Source organism: Aulonocara stuartgranti (genome assembly GCF_965226115.1).
Source record: "Aulonocara stuartgranti genome assembly, chromosome: 2".
Lineage (NCBI taxonomy): Eukaryota > Metazoa > Chordata > Actinopteri > Cichliformes > Cichlidae > Aulonocara > Aulonocara stuartgranti.
The window spans coordinates 26,088,894-26,111,205 of record NC_138940.1 but is presented as its reverse complement, the minus strand read 5'-3'; the positions used below and the strand labels follow the sequence as shown (position 1 = coordinate 26,111,205).

The window sequence follows — 22,312 nt, the reverse complement described above, 5'->3', positions numbered from 1 at the left end:
TTGACCTTGTAAGAGTTGAATTTGCACATGTTTGCGTATCCACAAAGCATTTCTAGATATAGATATGCTGGTTAATTTACTTGTCTTGAATGCCTGCAGTGTTTCCATATGATGTTTATTTATTAATAATAAATGAATAAATGGCGCTTCAATGTGCCCATTGTGTCTGTGCACCTGATGCCACATCAGCTGGCTTTCCCTAGGGGATTCTGTTATACAGAGTTGCTAACATGTAAAACCCATTAGCATTAACAAAAGATAAACATAATTTTAGTTTAAAACAAATCGAGCTGCTCTAAATTGAGTTAAAATTAAAAATTAAATCAACTGAAAGGAAGATAATCAGCAAGTTAACAGAAGGTACAAAATGTGCAAAAGTTTTGATTTACCCCTCTAGTTTTGCATATTTATGTTTTATGAAATATGTGCTAAGATAAATAGAAGTACAGTAAATAAGGAAAAAACAGAGTTTGCAGAATTCTAATGACTTTTGCACAGCACTATATAACGCAAATAGCTATTTGTGAGTCTTCGTGATACTTCACAAAAAGAAGGTTTCAGTTTGAAAAGGCTCTGTTTTACATTCTGCTAGCGACGCACACACAGAGAGACAGTAAGAAAATAAGCAACAGACAAAAGAGCCACTGCCTGTGGTAATAACCTTAAACCTTGGAGTTTGTTATCGACACCGCCTCATTGCTGTCACTGAGTGGTGCAGTGCAGAGAGGAAAGTAAAGAGACAAAGGTCCAATACACGAGTTAGCAATAATACGAGATAATGAACTGATTTGCTCACGGAGAATTTCACTGTTTTTTAATGATTATTTTTTCTGTTGTGACAGACTTAAGAAGAGTAAATCTTTTTATGGCTTTCTAGTTTAGCCGTTACGATTGAATGTCGAAGAAATCCTGGCAGAAAAAACAAAACAAAAACTATTACAACAAAATGTCACGTCTGAAAATCCCCTCAAATCAAATGTCATATTTAAAAATCAGATTTCTTCATAATAACTACTTGCAGTTTATTTTCCATCCTCTGTCAGAAGTCTGTTTTTTCGCCCAACAGTTTAAATAGCTCTTCCCTACTCCTGCCTTTATGGAAGCAGTAATTAATCCATATATGGACATACACAGCGCGCGCCACGCCTAAAACACCTCCTGGTTTTACGGACTTGCTGTGGCCCGTGTCCTCCCTTCCCCGCTGCCTGGAAGTTCAGGAACTTGGTCACCGCCCAGCGCCCCCTCCTCCTCCTTTTACCTCATCTATTGTTGGGCAATACGTTACGCCATCGAAATTCTCTTAACCGAAACTTTTCAGCTGACTTGCTGGAGCTCTTGTGATACTTTTCTGTATAGCCGTCGAGCGGAGGGAGTGTTTATCGTGAGTGAGCGGCGCAGTTAAACTAAGTCCGTGGGGCGAGGAAACGGGAGGAGAACTTTTGACGCAAGGAATTCCGTAATTCCCATTCCTCCATTTTGAACTTTTAAACTTCACTTTGTCTAGCGGACTGTTGTCGGTGAGTATATAACGAGTCTTTCTTACTTTACATACAATGAATACTTAAACAAAATGAGTGGACTAGTTGTTTGGGCCGTCGGTAAAGTTTCTCGCAGAAAGCAGGCTAACAGTTGTTTGTCGCTTAGCATTAGCTTTAGCTCATCGCTGTGTTTGGAGAGCTCCGTGTTACAGCAGGCAACCTGCATTACGCTAAGCTAAGCTGGTTACCTGTTACCTGTAGCCTGCTGTTAATAAAGTATTGAAAATGACTTGAGGTGGACAGTTATTGGCTGTTAAATGTGTACACGAGTATCTTCTGCTTTGTATATTCTCGCTTAACGCTTTTTGACGGGGTAAAACCGACGTTTGTTTAGGTAGTTTTTGCAACAGGTGGAAGTTGAGCTAATGTTAGCACACCAGGTGATTGACCCACCCTAGTGCTTCTCAGCAAGTGTTAACATGTTTCTGTTTTGTTACGTAATTTTTCCTGTTTGGATACATTATATACACTTCTTGGTACCTACACATGGCTTAGTTTGACAGTTTTAAACCGTTAATATTATTATTTTTTTGCCTAAGTCGCGTACATAAACCCCCCCCAAACCTGCTAGACGGTTTCGATTTAATTTGCAGAGATTTGTAGATATCACTTTGCGACATGTACCACGCCCATACAGAGCAGTCGAACGCAGTTTCTCCCACGCTGGCCCAGATTAACCTTCGTCTCATGACTAGCATTTTAATGTTGCTTTCAGTGGAAATGCGTCATGTTGTCTGGACAAACAGACGTCTTCCTCAAACAACCTTTACAGAATTTTTTTTATTTTTTTTCCCCCCCAATACACTTTTTCTTTCAATACAACATTATCAGTTTCACTGCGTGTTAACTCATGGGTAGAAACTCTGTGTATATTAGAAAGAAGAAAAGTGGTTAATAATACAGTAGAACTGAAAATAGCTCTAATATATAACGATTCACTATAAAATTAGAAAGCCATGGTTGCCATGTTCCCCTCTTAATATTTTTGTACTTTTGTTGGTAATGTAGGCTAATAGCTAGTGTTGTAATTCCTCACATAATACAGCTGACCAACTTTTCAGTTGAAGCCTCTCAGCCCTCGGGCCATCCTGATTATCCCTGCCCCTCCATGTTTGATAGCTAATCAATGGAGTCACAGCCACTGCCTGAAAAGAGAAATTGAAATTGGGCCACTGTGTTGCTGTGCTCTGCCGTTGGCATTCATTCTGAAAGCAATGGAGCACTGCTGGCTCTAACAAGGACTTTAATAATTTCTTTAATGCACCGAGTTCTAGACACTAGTCTGATAATCTGACAGAAATCTTGATTTGTGAAGAGAAATTATAACTTTTAAGTCATTCAGGGAAGCAAATATTGAGTAATCAAAGGACAGAGATGTCCATTTTTTTCTGTAGTCTACATTTTCTGCTTCAGAAGAATTAATTTGTCGTTTGTTTTTGTTTTTTGTTTTATTTTATTTATTTATTTTGAAACCCAGTAAACTAGACATCATGACTAGCAACACCGCACCAAACATCAACTTTAAATGGGACCCGAAGAGCCTGGAGATCCGTACTCTGGCAGTAGAAAGGCTACTGGAGCCTCTGGTCACACAGGTAATACAACAAGTATTAGTATTATTAAAATGAGGCACCTTACACATCTTATTTCACAAAACAGCAAAGTGAAAAAATGTAGTGTTTTTTCCCCCCTGTGGTTCATTCTTGCATTTCACCATTTTAGAACTGTTATTTTGCCTTACTATGTCATATGTTGTTTGTTTTGTTTTTTTTAGACTTATCACAATTTATTAACTGTAGGCAGGTATATAATATCCTAATAATCTCTGCCATAGGTCACCACTTTGGTAAACACCAGCAATAAAGGCCCATCTAACAAGAGGAAGGGACGCTCTAAGAAGGCCCATGTTTTGGCTGCATCAGTGGAGACTGCTACCGAGAACTTCCTTGAAAAAGGCGAAAAGATTGCAAAGGAAAGTCAGTTCCTCAAGGATGAGCTGACTGCTGCTGTGGAAGATGTCCGCAAGCAAGGTATATTGAAAATACGAATTGCAGCAGTGTGGCTTCATGCTTGTACAGAGTGCCTCTTAAGATAGGACGGATGAAAAATAAACCATAAGCTATGTATACATCATCTACTCCAGCAAAAATCCTTGAAATAAGAATATGGTTTGAGTCTGATAGATTTCTTTTAGAAATGGGTTTTTCAATGAGGCCATTAATAGACTTTCAGTTTAAGCATGCACATGGTTCAGATTCATTTCATGCTAGATGGTGTCATTCCCGTACCTTCTGTGGGGATCAAATTTAACCACTTTTCCCAGAGAAGCCTGCGTGTTCTCTTAGCGCAGTGTTAGGATACTCCCCAGTTATCTGAACTTGAGAATCAACCTCACAATATTCAGTGTTGTATTTTCTGTGCTTCCTCCCGTTTCTTGTCCTTTGTTTTTGTTATAGAAGGATACCAAGATGTGGTTATATTATAGAGGTTTGCATAACATCAAATCAGTATTATTTTACTTGTTTCTTAATGTTCAGAACTTATTTTTGGGTAGTGTGTGGGGTATTCTTGGCTTTTAAAAATCCTTACTGAGCAGTCTACTATAAACTATGTAGTACTCACACGAAGAACTAAATTCCAATTTAAATCTTGTGTTTGCCAGAAATCATAAAATGTATACAAATTAGGGTGTAACATGTAATTGCACGTTCTGTACTGATTGCCAAATATCAACAGTTGTGGAAAAAAAAAAAGAGGTTTTGTATGATAGAAAATTTAGAAGATTTATGTTATGGTTAGCATCAAAAAGATTGATGCCGATTTACAGTTTTATTATATTTCTTCTAACATTGGAGTGATATCACACACACTATCTGGGCCCTACATTATTGTGCTCATCTCTGCGGAACTGGGGTTTTATGATTAGCACAGTGGGTTGAGGAAGGTTTCTGTACCCGTTAACAGCCCACTGTTAGAACCGAGACAGGGCACAAGTTTGCACCTACACCTGGATCTGCGTACAAGTCTGTAAGGTTTATTTGTACCCAAAGTTGGCGGTATTCAAGATTTTTCCTGGCTCAGAATAGGTCTTTGGATTTGACTCTGTATACAAGTCTGATTGATTCACATAGCCAAAGAGTGTGTTAGCAGCCTTAACAGAGGTCAATACACTTCCTGTGGTTTGGACTGTTTTGATAAACAAAATGCATTTTAGCTTGGAAAAACTTCAAAATCACAGCCCTGATCATTTTCCTTTTATCTAAGGCCAAAACGTTTTTTTTTTGTTACAGAATAAACCCTGATATTGCAGATAACGTCAAAAGTGATCTGTGGAGGCTTGTGTTGGTGGAGAGGTCTGTTATTCTGTGTAATTAGTCATCTTACTGGGGTGATTAGTGGTATACAAACTCATATGGCAGAAGTGACACATGAGCTGTGCACTGTTGTTCCCGCTTTTTAATCAGAATGCTTCCCTTCTTAGTTGTTGCCACGGAGACCAGAGAAGGAAAAAAAGTTTGCAGATGTCACCAGTGATGTCAAATTTATTTAAATGGCTATATCCACCTGCCTGGTGGGAGGCCTCCCACGCACAGTCCATTTCAAATTCAATTTCATGACTTCCTCAAGTCTCAAGACAGGAATCCACCATAAAAATCACCAGCCAATGCAATTACAATTTGTCTTGCGATAGCAGGTTCCATCATCTTAACAACCACACAGCAAGTCTCATTGACTCTCTCTTTTTCCGTATATCATATCCGTCTTTTGACACGCTAGGAGACCATTGAGACCAAGGAGCTATGACTGGAGGGTGGCTGTTATCACCTTCTGAAGTGACATCTTTGTAGCTCTGTCCTTTTTTCTTTTCTTTTTTTTCTTCTTTTTTTTTTCCTCTGACCCCCTTCCCCTTGATGCCCAGTGAGTTAGATGTCCCCTGCTCAAGCTCAGCTCTGAGTATTTGGGAGGTAGAAGACATGTTGCTAGATAGCTTGTGCTGTGCTCAGTGCCCAGGAATGTTACTGTAGTTATGGTAAGCTGTCACTGGGCTGGAATTCAGTGACTGTTAGCTGGTGCCTAGGCCTGGCTGTCAGCTATGCCATGCTGCTCAGTGGAGCGTGCCTAGACTGATAATATAGCCATTGAGTAGGGTAAAACCACCCTGGATTCAGAAAGCATTTTCTACCCAGCTGTGGATTACCAGCTGTTTAAAAGGAAACACAAAGAAATCACTGACATAATAATAAATAAAAACTCTGTATATATTGCATGTTCAAGTGGTTGTTGCAGCAATTATGCCCTCTTTTCCCTTTTAAAGACTTTTTGTTTACTCAGTCCTTTCTGTCTGCTCTTGTCCTTGTTCCGTCTCTGTTGCCCTTCCCTCTGTGTCTTTGTTGTCCTGCTGTTTTGGAGCCTTACTGTGTGATATACATTTTAATCATTTCATCATGCACTTGGTGGGCCGCAGGTGAGCATTAAACAGATGGAAGTTTATTAAAGGAGCACTGATCACTATCTGTCCCCTGAAAATGGCCTTATTGATTTTGTTCAGGGGGGAGTAACATCCTAAGGGTGTAGCAGACTGTGTTTGAGGTTTGTGTTGTCGATCATTTGCACAAACTGCTTTCGCTCTGTCAGACTAAAATGGGCAGAATCTGCGCGAGTGGTGTGTTATGCCTTTAGTGGTGCAACTTTTAGTTAAGTAAACAATGCTTCACTGAAGTAGGAAGAAAAACTCCAAATGTGCATTTTAAAAATACCTTAATTACTGTAAAGTTACAAGAGAAATGGTTGATTTTGTTAAATTTAATTAAAAAGTTATTATTGGTAGCAAGTAGTGTCTCAGTAAATGTCCCAGGAAACATTAACATCTTTGTGTTAATCTGAGGTTTCAATAATTTCTTTAACTAGGGATGGGTATCGTTTAGGTTTTATCCGATACTGGTGCCAAACTGGTACTTTTGAAACGGTGCCGGTGCTTAAACGGTGCTCAAACCGGTGCTTAAAGAATGGAGAACACAAAATTGATCCAAAAACCTCATGTTCAGCTGGGTTTGTGTGGTTTTATTTTTTTGTAAAAAGAAAAAAATGTTAACCTTTTCTGCAGCTATGGGGCATATATGATATCACTCTTGGCTGGAAGCAGTGCTTAATCAATGGGGGAAAAAACACAAACTTTGTCCAAAAACCTCTCATGTTTAACTGTTTTCCACTTTTTCTTTGGTCATTTTAGCTTTTTTGGCCAGGGCGAAGGGAGCATCTGCCATCAAACAAGAAGACAGCTGCATGTAACTACAACGGTGTTTGCTAGTTCACCTTACATGCATTAATGTAATAACGTGGTTAGCCTACTCAACGTAAATTACACACGGACAGCATTAAGCTACTCACACAGAGAAGAACGGCTGCTGCTGCCATCATCATCCGTCATCTTTTCTGCTACACTGGCAGGGCTAGGGGCCAGGACTCTCCTCTTCGTGTTTTTGGGGGATGTTGCTAACTCCGGGTTCGATAACAGGCAACCCACCCGCAGTAGATGCGCTCGGTGTGAGGTCTCGCAGCAAGCTATCAAATACGGCGCATTTTTCGGCTTTTAAAAAAACCGCTATGCGTCGCCAGGTGTTTCATCGGATTTGAGGTTTTACCTCCTTTGCACAGTATCACTTTAAAGCACTTGTTGCAGGCTGCTGAGTTTGCAAATTTTGCTGTGAAGTACAGCCAGACTTTTGACTGCTTGGCCTTGGGCATTTTTAATCTGTAGCTCTGCTCTAAAAGAACGTATGTACCTGGACCTGCCTACTATCCTCGGAAACGTAAAATGATTGGCTAGAATTCAAAGTGTATGACATCTCAGGGAGAAAAAAAAAAAGCACCGAAATAAAGCACCGAAATGTGCGCTGCTTTTCAGTCTGGTTACTACCGTTTATGTCAGAACCGGATACCAGTACCCATCCCTATTTATGACTCACTTTTCTTAGGTATTTGTAGTATTGCTCTATTTTAGATCTGCAGGGATTATTTAATGAATCTTTTGGACTGTTGGTGGTATATTGGAGACTGAGTTATTGTAACTGTAGATTTGTTTTGAAGCCAGTTGATGATATGACAGTTGCTGCTGATGTGGTGCTGCTAAAGCCACAGCCACTTCTGGCTCACAGATGGTCACAGCAGTGTTGTCCGTTGAGATACACGCGCCTTTGAATGACTGAAGCTTTCTACATTTGCCACATACAGTAAAAAATGTATCATTTCTGGGAGGAAGTCTATTTGCTTGTCTGTTTGACGTTGTAGTGTTTATATAAACTTTTTAAAACTGGTTCTCTGAACAAACCACAAAGCAGTATTTTGGCAGCGTGGATCTAGTGTGAACACAGCAGCCAAGCTGCTTTGCTTCCAACGTTCTATCTTCCTTTACAAGCTAGAAGGGACACGTTGGATCCCAAAGTGTTAAATCTGTCCATTTCTGCTTATTTGTTTGTTAATTTCTTTGAACAGTGAAATTTTAGAAGACGGTGAGTAAAATTAGTCATTTTAACTGCCTTTATGTTTCTGTCAAAATGGAAATTTAACATGAAATTTTGACAGTTTGGGGGAAGACGCCTTTTAAAAAAATTTTTTCTTGGTTTATTCATTAGGTTTAATTCAAGCAGGATTTTGTCCTAGAATTGTTTTTTTTGTTAAACAATCACTTGTATAGTAAAATGTGTGACAGTGTAATAATGGCCTTTATTTACATTTTGTGTAAATAATTTGAAAGCTTCCATGCAATAACGTACACCACAGTATAGATACTGTTCAGAACTAGTCAGTCAGTTCCAGCATGCATCAGGCAAGCTAGGAAAATGGCTTCTGTGTTAGCACTTCTATATTTCACTGCCCCCCCCCCCCCCCCCCCCAAAAAAAAAAATAAAAATAAAAAATAGATCTGCTATCTAAATAATCAGGTTGAGATATGTGAAGTGTTTGGCAAGATCCTAATAACTGAAGGTAAACATTAACAGCTAAATTAATTTTCATTCATCTTTATTCCACATCACACTGGCCAAAGAAAATTATTCATTCTGCTTGTCATATCTCCTCTCCAGTTTCTATAAAGCTGCACCACATGCTAGAAAGGTAGACACAACAGGTTTTCTCTCTTTTCTTTTTGTGGCTGCGCATTTCTGGGGCAACGATGGTGGTTTTACGGTCTTTTTCAGAGTTTGAGGTTAAATTTGTCTCCACTGAAGTAAACTACTGATTTCCTGCTTTGTTCATGACTACAGAATTTATTTATGTGCCCAGTCAACTGTGCAAACCCATCCAATGTAGAACAAAGCATGGTGCTGGACAGAGCAGACACCGAGCCTTTTGTTGTGGTTTTGACCTCCCTTTTTTGTGTGTGTGTGTGTGTGTGTGTGTGTGTGTGTATCCATGTATAACCAGAAACGCTGACAAATGCCTATATCTCAGATGAAGATTTCAAAAACAAAATGTGTTCAGTCATTGGTCACTCCCTGTAGGCGGCAACTACTATTAATGATTGTGTTTTTACTCTTCTTTTTTTGTCTTTTAATGAACCACAAAAAAGTGATTCATTGCACTGAAAAGCATTTTTTTTAAAAATATTTTTATTGAAAAAAGAAAACAGTACTTGCAGTTACCGAAATACAATCAACCTAAGTAAATAAACTTAATATATATGAAAAAAAAAAACAACCCCCCCCCCCCCCCCCCCAGTCCCACACAGATCAACACAACCATCAAACATATTAGAGGAATATAACAGTAACAGAAGTAGATTTAAACAGACAACACCTCTAGACTAGCAAAATAAGAGCATAATGGGTTGCCACTTGTGAAAAAATTTGGCTGTGCAACCTCTCAACGTATATTTAATTTTTTCAAGTTTAAAAAAAAAAAACATCTTTAAGCCACCGGGAAATGGTAAGCAACCGGGAAATAGTAGGATACTTAACAGACTTCCAATGCAACAATATTAGACGTCTCGCTAATAGGCATGTGAAGGCTATAATATCCTCTTGTGTGGAATCAAGTGTAAGTGAGCGAACAGGAATCCCAAATACAGCAATCGGAGGACAAGGATGAAGAGTTACCCCAAGAACAGTTGACATAATAGCAAAATCCCCTGTTCAGAAACCTTGTAGCTCAGGACACAGAAAAAACATGTGGCTAAGGTGACAAGGAGAACCATGGCATTTATCACATTTATTTTCCACTTCTGGATACAATTCAGAAAGTCTAGACTTAAAGAAATGCACCCTGTGTATGACCTTAAATTGAATGAGTCCAAGACGAGCACAGGACGTGGAAGATCGTACCCTCGCTATAGCCTGTTCCCAAGACTCCTCATGTATTCGAATTCCTAGTTCTCCTTCCCATGTACACTTAAGCTTAACATTAGAGTGGTTGCTAAAAGACAGAATAGCATCATAGTTTCGAAATGGTTCCTCTGTGATGAGGAATAAATGATAACGTAGTTTCCCACTGCTGTTCTGGAGGTAAAGACGGGAAATTTGGGAAACACTTGGCAACAAAATTTCGAATTTGAAAATAGCGAAACAAATGGGTAATAGGGAGATTATAACGAGAAGACAAGTTGGGAAAACTATCGAAAACACCATCCACATATAAATGTTTGACCTGTTTTATACCCTTGTCACACCACACTGAGAATGTCGAGTCCAAAAGTGAAGGGGGAAACAAATGGTTGTCGCTTAGAGGACCTGAGGAAGACGGCATTACAAAATTAAAGTGATGTCTAAACTGAAACTAGATTTTGAGTGTGTTAAGAACCACCTGATTATCAGTGTACAGAGGGTTTTACGGGTAAAGAGGAATAGAGCAAAGCCGGTAAAGAAGAGCCCTTACGTGACGATAGCTCCAATTTACACCACGAGGAACCAGAAGATTTTAGCCAGTAGCAAAGTTTATGGATTTGAGCGGCCCAGTAGTAGGCTAAAAAATTAGGTAATGCAAGTCCTCCACTAAATCTGCATCGCTGCAGCAAAGTTTTAGAGACCCTAGGTGGCTTCCCTCCCCAAATGAAAGAACAAATAATCTTGTCCAGTGAAACAAAAAAATGTTTTGGCAAAAATAAGGGAATTGACTGAAATAAAAAATTTTGGTAAGATGTTCATTTTAACAACATTAATCTTACCGATTAAAGAAAGGGGGAGATTACCTCATCTTTGAATATCAGATGTGATCCTTGATATAAGAGGAGACAAATTTGCTGATTTAGGGCCAGCTAAAGAGCGAGTCACGTTAATCCCTAAGTACTTAAACCCAGATGGACTGAGACGAAAGGTTAGATCGGACTGTTGAAGTTGACGTGCTGCCGTATTAACAGGAAAACACTCACTTTTCCCCAAATTTAATTTATAACCTGAAAACGAACGGAAGTTCTCCAGAATACTTAAAACAGCAGGGATGGAGCATGCAGGGTCAGTCATATATAATAACAAGTCATCCGCATACAATGATACTTTATGTGTAATTCCATTACGGATGATTCCCCTGAATACAGAAGAAGATCTCAGTGTAATAGACAGAGGCTCGATGGCAATGGCAAAAAGAGTAAGGGAGACAAGGGGCAACCAGGCGAGGAGGCCTGACGTCGTAACTGATGTGCCAACAAGCGACTAGCCTTGTAACCATATTCGTAATATGAGCCACGACTGCGTAGTAATAAGTGCTCAGCCTCTTTGGTTGACATAAGATCAAATTCTGCTTGCAAATCAAGGCGCTGCTTCAGTAATTCTGGAGAAGGGTTCAGTGTATAACTTTGATCAAGGTTACTAATTGCAGCTATAAGTTCTTTAAGCCTGGCATTAATCTTTTTATTAGCACGGCCAGAGTAAGAAATAATTTGACCTCTCAGGTAGCATTTAAGAGTCTCCCATAGCAGAGAATATGAAACAGAATCATCCTGATTGAAGGACAAGAACTCCTCAATAGAGCTTGAAATTCACAAAATTCTTTATCCACCAGAAGGAGAGAGCTAAATCTCCAAAGTGGAGGACTATGTTTATGGGTAGAAAGCTGAACATCCAATAGCAGAGGAGAATGATCAGATATTACAATACCAGAATAGTCAGAAGAATTAACACATGAATTAAGAGTTCTGTCGATGGAAAAAAAATCAATCCTGGAATAAGACTGGTGGACCTGAGAGAAAAAAGTCTGTGAAGATTCTCAGTCATCCAGGTCATCGTAGTCAAAGGAGCTTGCAAAGAAAAGTGTCTGGACTTCTTTAAGTTGCTTGAAGACGTTTCACCTCTCATCCGAGAAGCTTCTTCAGTTCTAAGGTCAAATGGTGGAGAGTCCCAGATATAAACCTAGTGGGAGTGACCCCCCACAGAGGGACAAAAGGACCCCCTGATGATCCTCTAATCCCCTGAGCCAAGGTGTGAAACTGGGCGTGGGTCCCAATCAGCCAGAGTTTCAGGTGAGTTCATGGTGAAACCTGGCCCCACCTTATCATGCGAATTCCTGAGATCAGATGGCCCAGGATGTGAGTGGGCGTTAAGGCGTCTGGGAAGGGATCTCAAAACTGGATTATAGATGGCAGAGAGTTGGTGTCGTAAACCACCGCCTCTGTTCAAAGATGGTCGCTCACAGTGGACATAGATGGCTTCTTTCACTCCTCTTTCAAACCATCTGTCCTCTCTGTCCAAAATGTGAACATTGGCATCCTCGAAAGAGTGTCCTTTGTCCTTAAGATGCAGATGGACTGCTGAGTCTTGTCCTGTGGAGGTGGCTCTTCTGTGTTGTGCCATGTGCTTGTGAAGTGGCTGTTTGGTCTCTCCAATGTAGAGGTCTGGGCATTCCTCGCTGCACTGTACAGCATACACCACATTGTTAAGTCTGTGTTTTGGCGTTTTGTCTTTCGAGTGAACCAGTTTTTGTCTGAGCGTGTTGCTGGGTCTGAAATACACTGGGATGTCGTGCTTGGAGAAAACTCTCCTGTGTTTCTCTGATACACCGGCTACATAGGGGATGACAATGTTGTTGCGTCTGTCTTTCTTATCCTCCTCGCTGGTGTCTGATCTTCTTTTCTGTGCCTCTTTGCTGACTTTTAGAACGCCCATTTAGGATAGCCGCATGTTTTAAGTGCTTCCTTTACACGTGTGTTCCTTCTTTTTTTCCTTCAGGCTTAGAGGGAACATGTTCTGCCCGGTGGTGTAGGGTCCTAATTACTCCAAGTTTGTGTTCCAGAGGGTGATGGGAGTTGAACAGGAGGTACTGGTCCGTGTGTGACAGACCAGTACCTCCATTGGCAGCTTTATCGATCGCCAGCTGCGTCTTCACCGCCTGCAGGTCGAACTTAATGGTAGACAAAGCATCACCAAGAGTATCCTGAAGTTCCTTTTTAAAGATGTCGGCGATATCTTTCCTCAGTGAAGCCAGCAACTCGACCTTGAGAGCCTCAATATCAGGATTAGCTTGACATGTGGGGGGGCTTTGCAGGAGACGACGGCTCACTCGAGGGTGTGGTCGCGGTTTGCAAACTAGGCCTCAGTTGTGTTTGAATAGTACTGCGGGTTTTAACATTTTTTTTTTTTTTTTTTTTTGGCTGCCATTTTACGCCAGCCCGAGTAAAACTTCTCAACAAGACAATCCACAAACCAAAACAGGACTGGAAATATGGCCAAAACGCGCGAATAAATAACAATTTAATCAAAATTGGCGCGAGCTCCCAGACTTGCTTCCTACTCCATCAAAGCTCAACTGGAAGTCCCACTGAAAAGCATTTTATGCAGATTTTGTGATACATGGCTTGCTGTGTACGAATGTGTGTCTCATATCTCTAAATCACTGCCTTCATGAGGCATGTGCCAGGTAGAGCTGGGCAAGTAATCAGATTTTCATCTTGGTTGTCATATGGGCTTCTGGCATTTTATGAAAACAAAATAATTGGTATACAGTGGTTATTTTTCTGTTTTCATTTTTGCTATGCTGTCTGTAACGGCGGATATGTAAAGCTAGCTCATATTCACGTAATATAACGTTTGTGCTTTTATTTTGGTAACGAATGGTTCTAGCTACAGTCGACAGGGGAACAAGGTTTGTAATGTATATGATTTAATTTGAGCAATCTGAAATCCATAATATGTATTATATAGTTTAATAAAAAACGTTAGACCAGCGTAATGAGCGATTAAGATGGTGTTACATGAATAATATGGTGTTTGTTTGTTTAGCTCTTACATTGGTTCGTTGTCTGATACACGGCAAGGAATAATAAAGGTCATTCAACAACCATCAGTTCTGGCCTTCTCAATTCGACTGGATGCTACACTGTCCTTGTTTTAAACACAGTGGTGCACTTTTTTTTTCCCCCTTCCTAAAAGGTTCAGCTCATCTGCTGACTAAAGGAGAACCTTCGGTCAACAGTATCCATTTAGAGGAAGCAGAACTCGGGACATTTATGTAGTTCAATCCTTGGAAGGATTATCAGTTGTCTACAGCTGTCTTTTCTCTGGATTGCTCAGGGTCTCTCGCCTAGTCTGCTTGCAGTAGCAGATGACAGTTGGCTGTTGGCTTCGTCTCTCTGTCATTCACCGTATGGTTGTTGTGCAAGTCTCACGGGGCTCACTAGTCCGCTGCTTTCTGTGGCTCCCTTTGCACCCTTCTGTACCTGCAGACATTCTGCAGTAAATACAGGCCGGTAGAGACTTGGCAGTTGCCCATGCGAGACAGACTTTATAATCACTAGTCAGGGCCTTACTCCTCACTGGATGAGCTGCTGTTGTCCATTTCATTTTTAAAAAAATATTTTTGTCATGTAACTTTACAATTCTCAATAGAATTATATTTAAAAGTATCTACATTTTAAGCACAAATATAAATAAAATAAAATATTGTCCCAAATAATACTCACTATTTTTCCCATAATAAATGTGATATCAATGTTAACAGCTCAGTAGCATGTTTTCTTTTATTTATTTTTCTTTTTGTTACTGTGAAAGATGTGAAAACTCTTTCCCAGTCACAGATGCCTGGGGGTTCAGAAAGAAAAGGTCATAATGGTTTAAAATGGTTGCTTTTGGACAAATGCTTGTAAAAATGTTTTGAACAGGTTTCTCATGTAAGGTTTCTGTTTAAATCTTGGATATGGAGCTGATTTTTTTTTTTTGATTTTTTTTTTTTTTTTGTGCTTTGTTTCTCTACCTGAAGGTGAGTCAATGCGTCAGGCCTCTGGAGAATTTGCAGAAGACCCCTGTTCATCTATGAAGAGAGGCAATATGGTTCGTGCAGCCAGGGCCCTCCTGTCAGCAGTTACGCACTTGTTGGTGCTGGCAGACATGTCTGATGTCTACAAACTTCTCGTGCAACTTAAACTGGTGAGATGTTGAATTCTCATGCATAACATACATTGATAATTCTAATTAAAGTGTCACTAACAATGAAGTGAATGCAGAGTTGGTAGAATCAGTTTGATTTAATATTTCTATTTGTCAGTAATTGCCTCAACCTCTTCATTCAAGTGCAAATTGAAATCTTGCATTCTCTCAAACTTTTGGGAACAGCTTGATGTCTTAATTGATCAATCCTAACTCATACTTGAATTTTAAAAGCAAGCATAGACATTACTAATCTAAGTTAACACTTAATGTTATGCAAACTGCTAATTCAGTCAAGTACTGCTTGTGTTTCAATTACTGTCTTCAGTATTGCAGCAACTCTTTCTATCTGTGTGGCTCAGGTGGAGGACAGTCTGGCCAAAGTGCGCAACGCAGGTACAGAACAGGATTTGGGAATCCAATACAAGGCCTTGAAACCAGAAGTGGACAAGCTGAATGCCATGGCTGCCAAGAGACAGCAGGTAATTGAAAAAAGTGATAGACAGGAGCAGAGTTACAGAATCTGTATTATAGCTTGAACACGGTTGGAAATTTTTTGAGTGACTTCAGTACTTGTAACCAAAAACGTGCTCCAAACAGCACAGTGATAAGTGACTATAAAAGTCTTGAGTGAGAAAGAAACATGTCCCAAAATTTACATTAAATTCAGCCTTCTAATTAGTATACAAGTATCGGAGTGATTTGTGTTTTTAAAATGATTATAGCTGGGCTATATAGCTATATATGATTATAATGGGCTTTTTTTTTTTTTTTTTAATAAATCTGTTACTAGCTTGTCTCCAAAATCAAAACTTTAGATTTTAGCATCAATAAAATGATGCTAAAATCTACACAAATATTGTACACTCCAAATCATTCATCCATCAATTTTATTCCACTAAAGCTGGGCAGACACTGATTTTTTTATTTTATTTTTTTTTTCCTTTTTTTTTTTTTCCCCGTCGCGCGATTGAGCTCCTGCTCAAACTGTACGATTGACTCGCAGGGGTTAGAAGTTCATAGGTCATGATGCAGGGTCTCACACTATACGACCCGATGCTCTGATGCGACCCGAGTGCTCACACTGTGCCTCCATAAAATGAAGGTTATAACAGAAATTCTGTCGCTCGTTCTCCCTCTCTGTCTTTCACTCACACAGACACGCACACCACCATCATCAACTTTGTTAAATTGCTAATGAAAAACATTGATCAGGCAGCTGTGATTGAGCAGCAGTGTAGATCCAACTATTTTCACGGTTGTTGTGGTCGTGATAATTTTGTGAGGCCACATCGAAAAGGCTCGGATGAGCTTGCCATAGTTCTACAAGTTGTACCTCCATCGCTTGTTTCCAGATCACACGCTGCACTGCCGTGCTGCGCCGTCTTTTTCGCTGACATTTGTGTTTGCGCGTGCGCAGTGTGAGAAACTGCGGTGACACCCTCACGACCAAGCGATTGATGATCGGGAGCCCCACGTATACTACACGATGCATGACGCACGATGAAGGCCAAAATCGGGCTGATCGCCAAAACGGTCGAACGACTCAAAAATCGGCTCAAAATGGGCCAAAAATCGCACAGTGTCTGCCCAGCATTACTCAGTTCAGAGTCACTAGAGTCTATTCCAGCTGTCATAGGGCTGTGAATATAATATAAAAGTGAAACCTTGTTTGCAATTGAAAATGAAGGTCAAACAGACCAAAATGTCAATTGCCCTCCGACATTTATTATCTTAAGCTACTTAGCACATCATACTATAACATTTTTTTATTTTTTTTTATTTAATGGTGTAATGTGTTGAAACTTGCTTTTGGACATTTGTGACTTTGCTGATGGAGATGGAGGAGAGGAAGTGGGTTGTGACCTTTTGCCAATGTCCCAGCGTGCTGGAATTTGAATAGTGGACTCACTGCTTTGGGAATTGGTGATCAGTAGTATGTTCTCCTTCTTGGCCATCGAGTCATCTAACTGATAATAGTTTTGAGAGAAAATTACTTTTTTAACTACAACATTTGGGTGTGGATGGAAATGTTTAACAAAAGTGAAATCAGGAAGTAATAGGGCTTAATTGCAAACGAGTAGTAGAGATAAAAGCCTTGGGAGTAGTCCAGTTGGAGCTGAAGTAATTGGTGTATGTAAGCTAGTTGTTGTTTTTTTTTTTTTTTTTCGTTGTAAATGTATAATAAATCTACAATGGGGTAGTGATCGCTATCTCCTCTCCTCCTCCTGTGAATCTGTAACTAGAGTACAATGCTATGGTCTGAATAGTGATGTATTAAATCGCAAAGGCACTTTATATTGACCTGATTATGACTGTATTTTCTGCAAGGGACGGAAAAAAATCTGGGTCATCTACAATAAACTGCTACACTTGGTGTCTTTGTAAGGGCATGACAAGTCCATTTTGAATATAAAGTATATTACCACACTACCTCCCATAGCTGTTCCTCCTCAAAGTTGAACATTTTTATCATTTTTTTCTGATCTTTTTTTTAAAAAATTTTTTTAATTCTTCTTAATTCTAGGAACTAAAGGACGTTCAGCACAAGGACCAAATGGCTGCTGCCCGTGGGGTGCTACAGAGGAACATCCCATTGCTGTACACAGCATCCCGTGCCTGCCTGCAGCATCCTGACGTGGCAGCATACAAGGCCAACCGTGACCTGATCTACAAGCAGCTGCAGTCTGCAGTGTCCGGCATCTCCAATGCTGCCCAGGCCACTCCCACCGGAGATTCAGCACTCAGTCAGTCAGGAGGGGGTGGAGAGCTTGCCGATGCCCTCAACAATTTTGATGTAAGTCAAATGAGTGGCTTACAAGTCACAACCTGACTTGTCACACTTCCAGGTATCTGCTTAATCTAGAAAAGCATGACATTTAAAATGACATTTTTCCTAAGTCTAACAACAAAGGCCTGACTAGGACGAAACATTAGACTTGGGTCAGAATGCTAGTATATAGAGCTAACCAAACTGACTCATGAAATGACGAAAACCCCCCAAAGTTAGTGAGGTACATGGACAAACTTGGGACATGGCTTTAAGGCACATGCTTGACTCACTACTACTCCATTCTTTGAAGGACATAGATTAGTCTGTCTTTATGAACGCATCATAAGGAGGGGGGCGGAGAGGGGGTGGAGATATAGCCTCAAAGCTGTATCACAACATTCAATGGAAATGTGCTAAATTTCTGACGATATATGACATAAATAAAATAAATCCGTTATTGCAGTTTGCAGGCATCAACATGTAGAGCAAAGAAAATAAAGGTCATCTTCTGTCCTTTTCCAATGAGCTACTGTCACTGATGACGCACTGCCTAATCTGAAGTGCGTATTTATTGAAACAAGTTGCCAACAGCAACATTACAGTGCAGAGGTAGTGACACAGCATCAGTCAAATTTAACCACGAAAGTAAAAGTATAACTGCCATATGCTTTTAAAAATGACTAAAGTAACATGAGTCTTAGAGCTTCACATTATTGTCGCATAAAATGGAAAAGTTTTTTTTTTTTTTTTTTTTTTTTTTTTAAACCTGTGATGAGGATGTGTGATGGGTCAGGTTTTACAAAATGTATTGCTTAAGAAAAATGAACTTGAAAGGTATATAAAACGTGTGATAATGTACTCATAATATTTATAGGAAACAACATCAGGATAACAGCTGGAAAACACAAAGCTAATCAACTTAATGCAGCCTGGGGTGATAAATGCAGAGAAGATTAACCTGATTTCTCTTCCATTGCCACTTATTCTGTCACACTTGCAAAGTAACTTATTGTTTACAAGAGATTTTTCATGTTAAGATAAAGTCCAAAGACATTCAACAAATCCACGAGACAAATTAAGCTCCACAGAAGTACAGGTTTCTGTTGTCCTCTTTTGCTCAATGAATTATTCATCTTGTATTGGTTATTAAGTCATTTCGCAAGTAGCAGTGTCTTGATGTGTTGCTCATACTGAGACACTGTGTATTCGTGTGATTGATGCAATTCGCATGCTCATGTTTTATTAGCCAGTGGCTGTATGATGCATTGTTTAATTACTCATAGTTATTGCAGACCATGGTATTTCTGCTGGTTGACATGGGAGGTTTGGGAGTTGCTTGCACAGTTATTCCCGGCCTAGAATGTGACCCGTGGGAAGGGTGACTGCGCGTAAGCAAGATCTGCATGCAAAGGTAATGAGTCTGTGTTGCCATTAGTAAAAGAAAGCAGTGCTTTTTCCTCAGTAAATGAAACTCGAGTTAACTGAATTTGCTAAACAAAATTTGTTTTCTAAAAATTATTTGGTAATGGCCAAAGCACCTATTTATTTCATCTAGAGCTGGGAGATACTTATTTGTATCTCTCTGAAATTAGTAGTCAATTTGACAGTTAAAAGATTTGTACCAACAAAGATGGACATCTTTGGTTAAACAACCTTTTTTTGATTTATTTTACTTTTAATGTATAACACCAGTTAATTGTTGTTTCTGAGATCTTATGCCATGCACCAGGCTGCAGTGCCCCCCTTGTGCACTTTCTCTCAGGGGAGATGTAAACGAGAAACCTGAAAGACAGACATGTGAACCAGCATGTTTCAGAACTTTGATATAGAAAATGAATGGCTCTATGTAGGGTGTAATCTGGTGTGGTTGTTAGTGGAGAAATGTGAACCTACACTAACGTGTGGGGAAAAGAAGGCGCCTGCTAATGTCAACCACACTCTGCAGGCTAATAATCAGGTTTTTATTTATTTAGCTTTTTGTGCGTGTGTGCAATCTTATGTGTGATGTGATACATTTTGTATTTTAGTGAAGAATTGGTTTCGGAAGGCCCTTAAGTGGTTTTGTTACAGTTTTTAGTCTTTTTGCTGTTTATTTATCTTGTTTTGGGTCCTATAACTAGCGAATTGGTCACAGGCAGTTGCTAACGCTACTAGGTAACCCTCTAATGTATTTACTTCACCCTCATATGTCAGCACTACCCTTCACTCCTGTTGAAGGGTAGTTGTTTGAAATACTCACCTGAAAGTTGAGAGAAATAACTCAGGATCTACTCACTTGGTTGTTAATGCTTATTTCGCCTGCCATGACTGTAGGCCGCCAAAATTCAGCGGCATTCTATTCCCTGATTTCTATATTGCTGCTAGTGTCTTGATGTATTAGATGACCCCTGGACAAAACCATTAAAGGCTTTCAAATTTTGTCACGGTTAGGGTGCCTGAGAATTCCAATGTTTAAAGGATTTGTTGCTTTTCTTTTTTGGAGGTGGTGGACTCAATAAGCCAAAAGGCAAGATGCTCTCCGTTTGATTCAGTACCCGCTAGAATAGGAGAAAAAAACAAAACGCTTGACTAAAACTATACTTAAGGTAGTACATGTGTTATGTAAGACCGTCTTCTTTGAGTGTCCTTCATCAACTAAGCATTACTTCTCAAAGTAGTCCCACTTGGGAATATAACACAATGCCGTTTGTGCATTGAACAAATGTGTATTTTTAGGGCAAGGGTAGGCTGATGGCTGAAAGAAAAGAGTTTGATGATATCATAGTTGGCTTGCGTCAAGCCCTTTTTTTTGTGTTTAAAATATTTTTTTTCACTCTAGAATAAAAAGATCATTAGTATGAAAGCTTTTCTGCCTAACGGCATCATTTCTGAGTGATTAATCAATATTGATCAGGTAACAAAAAAAAGCCCTTGTATCTGTTGCATCAGTGATTATTTTACAGGTAATTACACACACTCTAAATAAACTGGAATGCAGGCCTTTTCCAGAATACCTAGTTGTGGTGCCCACTTTCAAGTGCAAGGCAAAATTAGCAAATGAGTCAACCCCCGCCATCTCTCTCCCTCTCTCTTTTTTTTCCTCCTCCATGTCTCTCTCGTGTGCCTGTTGCCATGGTGATATGACACGCAAGCAGAGGAGGTCAGATGAGACATAACGGAGGGGGGCTGGAGGTGGCAGTGATAGAGGGCGGGCTGCCTAATAAACCACGATTGTAACAGCTGAATTGTTGAATATTTTTCAGCAATAGGGCATCTGCAGCAGTATTGCAGAGTTCATTTCTCCCCGAGTAAGTTGGCTGTCTTAGACTGTCACAAACGTTGTATTGATACCTTAACCCTCCGCAGTCACCACCAGCAGCCTTTCTCAGCAGATTTACCCGTGTGAAGTGAAACGTTTAAGTTGGCTCCCTTGTCCTACAGATATATGGAAAAAAGTGTGGGTTGCTGGAGCACCTCTTAGACTGAGATGAGCGATAAATACTACCCAACTAATACTTGAAAGAAAAGAAAGTTGTACAGTTGCATGGAAAAGTATGGAGACCCCTGAAGAATATCTGATTTAATTAAAAAGAAAATATATATATTTTTTGTTTGTCTTTTTTGCGCTGGAAGTATCGATGGTGTCCTGTTTTTGGTTACTTCTTGAGTTCAGTCCTTCATCAATATTTACAGTGTTAATATTGTAAACCTTCTTGACTTTGGTTGAGAGGCAAGTGACATTGTTGAGGGCAGCAGTGTTTCAAAAATTGAACTATTTATAACAAAGAACGCTGTGAGCACAGTGAGGAGGGGAAAAAGAAATCCCTATGCTGACGGCCTTTTTGCACTAAGGACTTTGTAAGTGCTGACGTTCATTGGACTTGTATAGAAAATATAGACTGAGACGGCAAAAAAAATACAGCCTGTGGAAATTGGTCTATAGGCACATATCACAGCAGTTTTTGTTTTCCTTCTTCTTTGTCAAGGAACTTTCTTTGCCACACCCTTTTCTGAGATATTTTTGGGCAAGCAGGGCACATGCCTAAAACAGCTGGAAACTGTTTTTCAACTGCTGTTTGATTTAAAAAAAAAAAAAAAAAAAAAAAACCAAAAAACAAAAACTTGAAACCTTACTTGAACATAATCAAGCTTAAATTAAGAAAAACGAGCAGTGCCTAAACAAAATTAACTGGAGGAGCATTTAAACTATGATGAAAGTGATTTCTTCCAGGATGACTATGCTCCCTTCAGTAATGCACAAATGGTTGCTGCATGGTTTGAACTTGAAAGGAGAGAAAATACTCAAAACAAGGCACCTTGCAGCAGTTCTCAAGCTTACTAAGGTTTAAGTCGTCACCATGTGTTCAGGTTCATCTGCTACTGTATTCAATTCTTTAGCTAATAAATTAATGGGGTTCTCAATCACAAACTCTACTGTTACTGTTTTTATTACACTAGAAACAACATTTGGGTTACATTTTGTAACTTGGTTTTCCCATGAAGAACCTGCAAAAGGTATATCCGCCCCAGGGTCAAACTGTACAGTGGAGGCTCAGCCTGTTTTAAATGCCTTAAATTACACCATTTAAACCATTTTCCTTGCCAGTGCCTTATTTTCTTAAATTCTTTATCCCTAAATTAGTTTTGTGTTTATATTTTTTTATATATAAGCCATT

The 22,312-nt window shown here is 39.6% G+C and overlaps 1 protein-coding gene across 1 annotated transcript in view; it reads left to right on the top strand.

Annotated features, from left to right (window-relative positions):
- The first annotated feature begins 1,162 nt into the window (after positions 1–1,162).
- ctnna1 (catenin (cadherin-associated protein), alpha 1) overlaps positions 1,163–22,312 on the top strand; it is a 78,643-nt gene continuing 57,493 nt past the window's right edge. Inside the window, exons 1-6 of the mRNA XM_082506624.1 lie at positions 1,163–1,517; positions 3,016–3,133; positions 3,373–3,568; positions 14,718–14,884; positions 15,247–15,366; positions 17,412–17,681. Coding sequence (XP_082362750.1) covers positions 3,029–3,133; positions 3,373–3,568; positions 14,718–14,884; positions 15,247–15,366; positions 17,412–17,681 — 858 coding nt within the window. The 5' untranslated portion in view covers positions 1,163–1,517; positions 3,016–3,028. The remainder of the gene's footprint in view (positions 1,518–3,015; positions 3,134–3,372; positions 3,569–14,717; positions 14,885–15,246; positions 15,367–17,411; positions 17,682–22,312) is intronic.